This window comes from Scardinius erythrophthalmus (assembly GCF_964197995.2).
Source record: "Scardinius erythrophthalmus genome assembly, chromosome: 18".
Lineage (NCBI taxonomy): Eukaryota > Metazoa > Chordata > Actinopteri > Cypriniformes > Leuciscidae > Scardinius > Scardinius erythrophthalmus.
Window position 1 is genome coordinate 9,274,177 of NC_138238.1, and position 8,940 is coordinate 9,283,116.

Here is an 8,940-nt window from a genome sequence, read left to right on the forward strand (position 1 = left end):
ATGGATAGTTAGGGATGGATGGAAGGATGATTGGAACGAATGAACGATAAATGTATAGATAGATGCATTGAATGATATATATATAGATAGATGGATTGAATGATAGATGTATAGATAGATGAATAGATGAATGGGTAGATGGATAATTACAGTTTCGAATTTTTGTCTCTTCAGCTATAGTGTTGTCGTTGAGGGAGAGCGTGGAAACAGGCCGAGGATATACTCTCTGGAGCAGCTGCTTCAGGAAGCGGTGAGACCCTTTAAAAAGCTTCTTCAGGGGACTCATTCCCCCAAAGACTCTCTCCATACAGGCCTCGGACTGAACCAGCCCTTCAGGCCACCCTCACAGGCTCTCACAGACCCCTTGTTCTCCCCCAGAGCCCCATCAGCTCAAGGCTGGATCCATCCCAGCTCTGACTTTCTCTGCTAAAGCAGTTAGGAACATAGCATCTGGGGTTGTGTGTTCCGATAAGCAGTTACTTAGCCATGAAGCGTGTAAACTGCTATGATCTGTGTGTGAAGGACTCCAAACCAACTTTAGGCATTCTTTTGCATTTGCGTCTTTTATTGCTCATTTCTTATCTCATTGAGCACAAATTCATCAGTAAAGGAACATTTCAGCATCTGGTTGTGATAGAGCAAGGTAGACAACCCTAGGAACTCTTATATCGCTAATATAGCCTGGTTGTTGTTTTTTTAAGCAGTACTCTTAGCTTAGCTGCTCTTAATGCGGTCCAGCAGTCCACTACATTCCTGCATATACAGTTTCACATTGTGACTGTATATAGCTGTTCCTTGTTAGTTCTGCGTGGCCCCTCAGGAGGACGTACAGAATAGCATGTTTTATCCCTTTTTTTATTTATTTATCTTATTTAGGAACATCTTTGGGGCTGAACTGCGGGTTGCACTTACACGCATAGTTTATCTAAGCCGACGGGGAAAAAGGGAGCTGATTACACACTGTAAACCAACAGCTCTTTGTCAGCATGCATTCATTTGAATACATTATATGCGTTACTTCTCTCATTCATCTCTCTCAGTATCATGGGCTGGAAAAAAGTGTCTCGCTGCCTAGGGACCGCCTATCGCAAACTCTACCCACCCGTCCCCAGTCTCCCTCAAAGACATATTAATGAGCATGCTCTATGCAACTCTCAAATTCTGTACAGTACACAAAACATCTGACGATATCTCTTCTTGATACAATCCACAAGCTGCAACACAAAAAAGCTCTTGATTGTTCACAAAATGCTAAACAAAGAGAGGAGGTTGTCATTTGTGTCAGTGTTGGATGTGATTGTGCATAGTTGTGGGAGAGATAAAGCTGGGAGAATAGAAAGACAGAGAGAGCGAGCGCTATATTCTCACTGAGGGCTAGCACAGTAAAGGCTTTGACATTGAACGCTACACTCTACTCCTACAAATTGGACTCACCCATAAGCCTGCAGCATTGTTCCTGTGTGTATATTTGTGTATCAGCTTCACTGGAACTAGCATGGAATTAAAAAGCGAACACAGCTCAGGTTTACATAAACATAAGTCAACACGAAAGAATGCGATCCTTAATGCAAACTCAAAAAACTTTTCTGGCTCCATTTTGGTGTATAAATCCCACTCTTCACAATCCAATCAATTTTAAAATGGCTAAAATCAAGCTGAGACTTAGTTACAATGAAAAAGCTGAATATAAGAAATATATTTATATTTATATTTCAAGTGTAATTTCTCTCATCAGATTGCACCCATGTTTCCTGCACCATTTTCTCAGATGGAGTGGGTAATTTCTACACCAAATGAATTGCAAAAATAATGACTATATTCAAACAGGTTGCCTACGCATTCACCTCTCTGTCATTGGTTGGATAAACAGATAGTCATGCCCCAAACGCATGCTATTGGTTGAAACAACATTGCCATATTGGGCTAGATAAATGAAAATAGCAGTATATTGATAGAAACTACTATTTATACTTGTATACTCTTTGGGGGGATAAACCTACAAATGCCTTTTTTAAAAAGTCAGATTTCATGGAGACACTGCTAGCCACTAGCATTAGCCCCCGCTTCAGTGATACCTCGTCTTCCCTGGGCTGCTTTTAAGACTTCTTATCAGTTGTTTTGCTTCCAACACCATTGCCTGCATAGTGCATATCCTGGCCAAAAACTCCTCGGCTCCCCGTTTGTGCTGTCTGTCAAAAGGGCTGTATCTACAGCAGACTCGTTTGAACTGGTCCTAAAAGAGCCCTCAGTGCATGTGCTCTGTGTAGTGGGAGGGGAGCTGGCAGCCTCACTATAAAGTCATCGATTTAGGCCTTTTTCACCTCTCTGCTCTTTTATTCCATTATTTCAAAGCAGACTCTCCATTCAGCAATGCTTTTTATTCTCGTTGAGACCAAAGAGACCAAAATCAACAAACAGCGTTTCTTGAGAAAGGTATACCCATGGTTGTAATTGCCTTAAGGGAAGGCCTCAAAGATATCCATGCTTTTTGCAAAGTAGATGTCTCGTATTCTTCATGTGTGTCTTTTAACTAAATCAACTTGTTATGCTTGATAAGCTGCATGTCTGCCAGATATGTAGGTTAATTTTGAAAGTCATCCATGTGTTTCAGGTTTTAGATGTGCAGCCGGAGACAGTGGAAACTCTGACGGCTGGAACAAGAGTGTGCGCCTACTGGAGTGAACGCTCGCGCTGTTTGTATCCTGGATATGTCCGTAGAGGTGAGATCATTCTCTCTCTCTCTCTCTCTCTCTCTCTCTCTCTCTCTCTCTCTCTCTCTCTCTCTCTCTCTCTCTCTCTCTCTCTCTCTCTCTCTCTCTCTCTCACACACTTTCTCACTCTCTCTCTCTCTCACACACACACACACACACACACACAATTTTATACTATGCAAACTGTATATTTAATTTCCCTACACTAACCCTACCCCTAAACCTACCCATCACAGAAAACTTTCTGCATTTTTACATTTTCAAAAAACATAATTTAGTATGATTTATAAGCTGATTTCCTGAAAGAAGACCAAAAAAGGACAAGGATTTTGGATATTGCCATCTTTGTGGGGACATTTTGTCCCCATAATGTAGGGTTTACCAGGACCACACACACAAAGTTAGAATAAATGTAAAACATTTTATCATTAGCATTGTTAATAATTTAACAATTTTTCAAACACAAATACAATCATATGCATTCTCTTTAGAGCTGTACATTTGTGTCTTCCACAGGAGGTCCAGGTGAGGAACAGAAGGAGGGTAGTGTCATGGTAGAGTTTGACGATGGAGACCGGGGATGGATATCTCTTTCAAGCATTCGTCTGCTTCCGCCAGGCTACCAAATCCAATGTAAGTTTCTGCTGATAAATACATTTCATCTCCAATACAAACAAAGAGTCTCATGTTAACAATGTTAGACAGTGTGCCAAGTTTCCGTGCTTGTCATTAAGCCTGTGGCATTGTTGATGTACTGCAGGTGCAGAGCCATCACCAGCCCACCTGGTCTCACCTAGGTGCCGCAGGAGGAAGACCTCCACTCAAGAGAAGATAACTCGGCAGGCTGATGTGTCCTCAGAGCATTCCGCTAACACAGAGCCCAGGAAGAATGTTGTTAAAGCCAAGCCAGGTGCGTGATGACAGCTGCATCATCCACATTCTCATGGCTTTCCAAATAATTTTGGGTTACATTACATGTTTTAAAATCAATGCTTTTTGCATCATCTAAGACACCCCCGGTGTTACGTTTAACTTGCAACAAAGTGGTAAAACGTGTTGTTTCAAAGAGACACATTGAGAAATGTCTATCAAACAAGATTCCACTACAGGTTGTCATGATTTAGTAGGGTAGATGTTTCTCAATCTGTTTGTCCCTAAGGGCATGCTTCACTACCTTTCCTGGTTCTTGTTCCAGGAACTGACCCACCTACCAAATGGTTTATTTAATGTTTGTCAAGAGCCTTAAAAGAATTATCAGATGAAAAGTAGAATAATCTGTATTAATACGGAAGAAAAAAACATTTACCTTTATTACTTTAAATGACCCTGTGCAATTAACACACCAGCACTGATGAAATCAGGGTTCGGTTGACTAATGGAATGAAATGTGTTTAACTGAACAAATGGATGAGGGAAACTGGCGTCAAGGTTGAACTCTGCTTAACTATAGAGTCTGACTTAAAGCCCTGAACTACCGGTCCAACAGCTCCAATTCAGCAGATGTTATCAATAGTACAACAAACAACATGGAGTCATAAGATGTTCCGCTGTCAGGCATATTTGTTTGTATCTGTTTTCTCTGATGGGCTGAAGGTAGTATCATAGCAAGTGGAGCTTGGAAAATGCAAATAAGTTAACATTGATGGCAGGGTTGTTTTCCTATATCCCCATAGCAATACCTTTGTTTATCTTCCTCAACAGGAAGGCCAAAATCTGTCAATGCATCATCAAAGAGCTGTGTGTCTGTGAATGTGACTGGAACCACTTCCCCTCTTCTTGGCTGGCCAGTTGCCACCATGTCCAGGAGGAAACCCTCCATGGATTTGTTCCAGTTTAACGGGTTAACGAAGAAAGCTCTGAGAGGAAAGGAGTCAGACATGTTCCCCTTACTTAGCTCCACCATGACCACTCCAGCCAAAGGCATCTTCAGCACTTCCTTTGAGGTGGACTCCTTCAGCAGCATTGCTAATGGTTGCACTTCCTTTGGAAATCAGCAGTTGGCAACAGGTCTGCCTCTTAGTCACAAGGGCGTCTCTGGTTTACGGGGTAGAAAGATAGGAGACAGGAAGGAATTTCTCGTCAAACTGGACCACGAAGGGGTAACGTCCCCCAAGACTAAGAATGGAAAAGCATTGTTGCTTCTTGGTAACCCAGAGGTACAAAGAGGTGGACGACTGGAAAAGGGCTTTGGAGCCAAAGGAATAGGAGAACTGACCTCAACAATGGGCTACTCCCAGTCCGTTGTTCTAGTCAAAGATGCCAAAAGGAACAGTTGCCATATTCTCAAAGGTTCATCAGACATGCGTAAGCACCCTCAGGGTCTTGGGCTTAGTGAATATGCAGATTATGGGCCAAACTGCCACAGCGACTGCCTAAGCTCCTATTCAGATATGGATGAAGATGAAGACGAGGACGAAGACGTCAGAAGGGCAGACATGCGCACCACTGGACGCTTTCTGTCTCGTCTTTCTGTTTCGTCGTCGTCCTCAGGGTCCTCCAGCGCATCTAGTTCAGGCTCGTTGTCCAGCTCTAGCATCTGCTCATCTGACAATGACTCGTCCTACAGTTCAGATGAAGAAGAGGCATCACGGCTTCTGCTTCAGGGTTGCCTTTCTTCTCATCACACATTGCTTCAACAACAGCAGCATCCTGAACCTCCCACCGCCCCACCACGACATACTTTCGGAGCCAAAACTATAACTATCCCTAATTCAAAGGCTGCAGTCAATAGTAGTACAGGAAAACCTCCAAGGAGAAAGGATATTGCCAACAACTCTTCCTCTGTAGTACAGTCCAAATCTTCCAAAGACTTCCCTAAAAAACAGAAGTTACCATCTTCAGAGGGTCCACCAAACTCATCCTCGTTCATGCCAGGACGGCAGCTGTGGAGGTGGTCTGGGAACCCAACTCAGGTAATTTCCCATTCTGATGTTTCTGTTTTAATCCCAGTCCAAAATGGTTTTAGTTGGGGAAAATGTCCCTTAAACTTTACTTTCTTGTCATCAGAGACGGGGTTTGAAAGGAAAAGCCCGAAAGCTCTTCTACAAGGCCATCGTTCGGGGAAAAGACACCGTCCGAGTTGGAGACTGTGCGGTTTTCCTCTCTGCTGGTCGACCCCACCTCCCCTTCATTGGTCGCATTGAAAGCCTATGGGAATCTTGGTCCAGCAACATGGTAGTCAAAGTAAAGTGGTTCTACCACCCTGAGGAGACCAAGCTTGGAAAAAGGCACCGGGATGGAAAGGTACAGTAGTGACCAGAAGTCTTGTTTGGTTTTGATTGACTTAAGGTAGACTTTGCAGACCTAAAACTTTTCCTCTCTCTTCACAGCATGCCCTTTACCAAAGTTCCCATGAGGATGAAAATGACGTCCAAACCATCTCCCATAAGTGCCAGGTGGTAAGCAGAGCTGAATATGAGCGCCTGAGTCATATCAGGAAACCAAACAGCAACAGTCAAGATCTATACTACCTGGCTGGAACTTACGACCCCACCAGTGGCCAGCTGGTGACGGCAGAGGGAGAGTCCATCATCTGCTAACGTTTGAAAATGGCTGAATGCACTACTGAAATCGTGAGATACAAGAAATGGCTGACAATCAGGCCAGTCTTATTCAAGATACAAAACTAGCATGATGTGAAAAGTGAGTTTTACCCACAGCCATGGGTTTCTGCAGCCACTTTTATCTCCACTCTTAGAGTAACAGTATATTATCAAATGGATTGTGGGGAGGACAAATCGTGGTGATCACTCTATGAAGGCTCCACAGACATGGAATATTTTTGTATCAATTAATGAAAAAGACACTGGATTTTTTCAGAGTAGGATATTTAGACTGACAGACATGGATCGGAGGTGAAAAACACTGACTGAAATTTTGGATTTGCGGAAAGTTCTTTTGGAAAGCTCTTCACTGGTTAATCAAGTCAAACTGATGTCACCAGGACTTTTAAATATCCCAGCAGGACCAAATACACTGTTACTTTGAGTTGTGGTATGATCTGTTTGTTTGTGTTTGCGTGAGAGGAGGTGTGAATGAGAGGGTAATTTTTTGCTTCATGCAAATATGTGAACAGCCATGTGTGTATGTAGAGATCAGCCAAAAAAAAAAAAAAAAAACAGGAATGGGTGTTGACCTGGAGATTAGAGGCCTAACTGGTGTTCTAAATTGAATGATGCTCTCACATGTGTACAGTCTAATAACCTCTTTTGACAATACCAGGGATTTTTTATTGTTCTTTTCTCATTCTTTTTGGCGCTAATGATTATGTCAATATATTAAGAAGTCCGTTTATGAGCAAACAAAAAACACAGACAAAAACAAAAGGAATGATTTTTCCAGTCAAGCCATACACTTCTGTACCTCTTGCTTATCTTCTCATTCAGGTGTATAGTTGTACAATTGATTTATTTGATGTGTGTAAATATATAAATATATAAATATATATTAAAAACAACAAATGTAAATATAATATAAATGAAGAGAGAGCTCTATTCCTCTTTATTGCTCTTGATTGTGTTATTTTTTTAAATGAAATAAGTTTGTTTGGGAGGTTTGTTTTGGGGACAGGCATGATTTAGGCGACCTTAGTTACTGAATAATATCTTCACTGTTGTATAGGAGGGAACGGAGGGTTGGGAGACTTTCTGCTCATGGAGCAAACAGTCGAAACGATGCAGTCCAGTCAGAGGAAACAGGCTGTCTGTGTACACTTCATTACTATCTTTCATCTTTCTTTTGGAGTTTGATTTTGGCTTTGAAAGAATTGTTTGTTTCTATTGCATTGCATTGTCTTTGTGTGATCTAATTGGTAACAATTTAAGCAAAAAGTCAAAAGTGCCAGGTCCATATAGCATATTTGGAGGTTTTTTTTACTGTCCGGAAATTCATTTTAAATGCTGACTGAAGGAATCTGGCCTCCAAAATGACAAACCAAAGTATGTCCTTGGAACTACTATACTTCCAACTGCAATAAATATGTAGACTGAATCATAAACAAGGGGCACTTGCAATGATTTTGCCTGATGTACTTTAGATGACTGACAACTGATTTTGCAGATAGCTTTCCAAATGCGTTTGTGTTTGAAAACAGCTGAAATGTTCTTACAATGTTTCAGCAAAGTTGTAGCAAAGTGTTGGCCAAGGATTTTTTTTTTTTTTGTCTCTAAAGAATGGGTATAGACATGCAAACAAAGCGTGAACAGACGCTTCCAGCACTTGAAGCCTCCTGCTGTCCTATGTCACGTGATCATGAAGGACAATCATAACCTGTAAGTGATGGCAGTTTAAAACAGATCTAATCTAAAATATTTCCTCTTGTCACTTTTTTCTTCCTGCTTTGCCAAAAATCGTTCTGTTTGTTTTTTCCATTGTCAATGTTGTACTCTTATTTGTTTAATATGCAAGCCTGTACAGATTGTTCCGTGTTGGAATTGTGAAAAAGGTGACAGATATGCCTTTCAATCCTAAAGGATGACTTACTTTTTTAATGACATTGTTGCTGTTACACTGCAGAAGCTAAAGCTTTAAGAAATCTGATGTGAAAATTAATGTAATGTCACTTTCTGGGTCTATAAAAAATTAGAAGAAAAAAAAGAAAATGATATTTTTGTAAACAAACACTGGATTCAACGCTTGATATGATGGCACTGGCACCAGCAGCGTGCCAGGAAGTTGGCCAAGCCTCAAAGGAAATAGAATCATTGTGTAACCTGAATCTGAGACCCACTTGGAACTGATTTTTACAGTGGATGTTCTTTTTGACCTTGTGGCGAATATAACTCTAAGATATTTCCACTGTTAAAACGTTATTTATCTTAATTTTATTGCATTCGTGTTGCATTTAATTAAAAAAAATCTAAATGGCCTTGCCTCTGTGTGTTTTATTCAAGGTTGTTTGATATTGTGAAAACATTGATTTACCTGAATGTATACGCATATATTAAATGGTCTAAATTTACACCAGTTTGATACACTGTCGTAGTAGCATACCGCAAGTAGCATACCGCAGTAGCATACAAAGTAGCATACCAAGTAGCATACCACAAATAATGTTAAAAATTTAGTTTTGAGTCATCCAGAGTATTGACTAATCTAATGTTGTTCAGTTTCAGCTGGTTAACTATGTTGCCTTCATGTGCCATCAGAATTATTGTAACTACATGAACGCCTTCACAAGTTGTATACCACTGGGAAGTTCAGGGATAATAATAATTTCCAAATTGGGTGA

General features: G+C 41.0%; 1 protein-coding gene across 6 annotated transcripts in view; it reads left to right on the top strand.

The window, feature by feature from the left end:
• bahcc1b (BAH domain and coiled-coil containing 1b) overlaps positions 1-8,570 on the top strand; it is a 101,631-nt gene extending 93,061 nt beyond the window's left edge. For all 6 annotated transcript variants that reach the window (XM_081392888.1, XM_081392887.1, XM_081392889.1 and 3 more), the window contains 7 exons: positions 175-250; positions 2,612-2,720; positions 3,228-3,344; positions 3,472-3,621; positions 4,413-5,623; positions 5,718-5,954; positions 6,041-8,570. In XM_081392888.1, the coding sequence (XP_081249014.1) occupies positions 175-250; positions 2,612-2,720; positions 3,228-3,344; positions 3,472-3,621; positions 4,413-5,623; positions 5,718-5,954; positions 6,041-6,250 (2,110 nt within the window). In that variant the 3' untranslated portion in view covers positions 6,251-8,570. The remainder of the gene's footprint in view (positions 1-174; positions 251-2,611; positions 2,721-3,227; positions 3,345-3,471; positions 3,622-4,412; positions 5,624-5,717; positions 5,955-6,040) is intronic.
• The last annotated feature ends 370 nt before the right edge of the window (positions 8,571-8,940 follow it).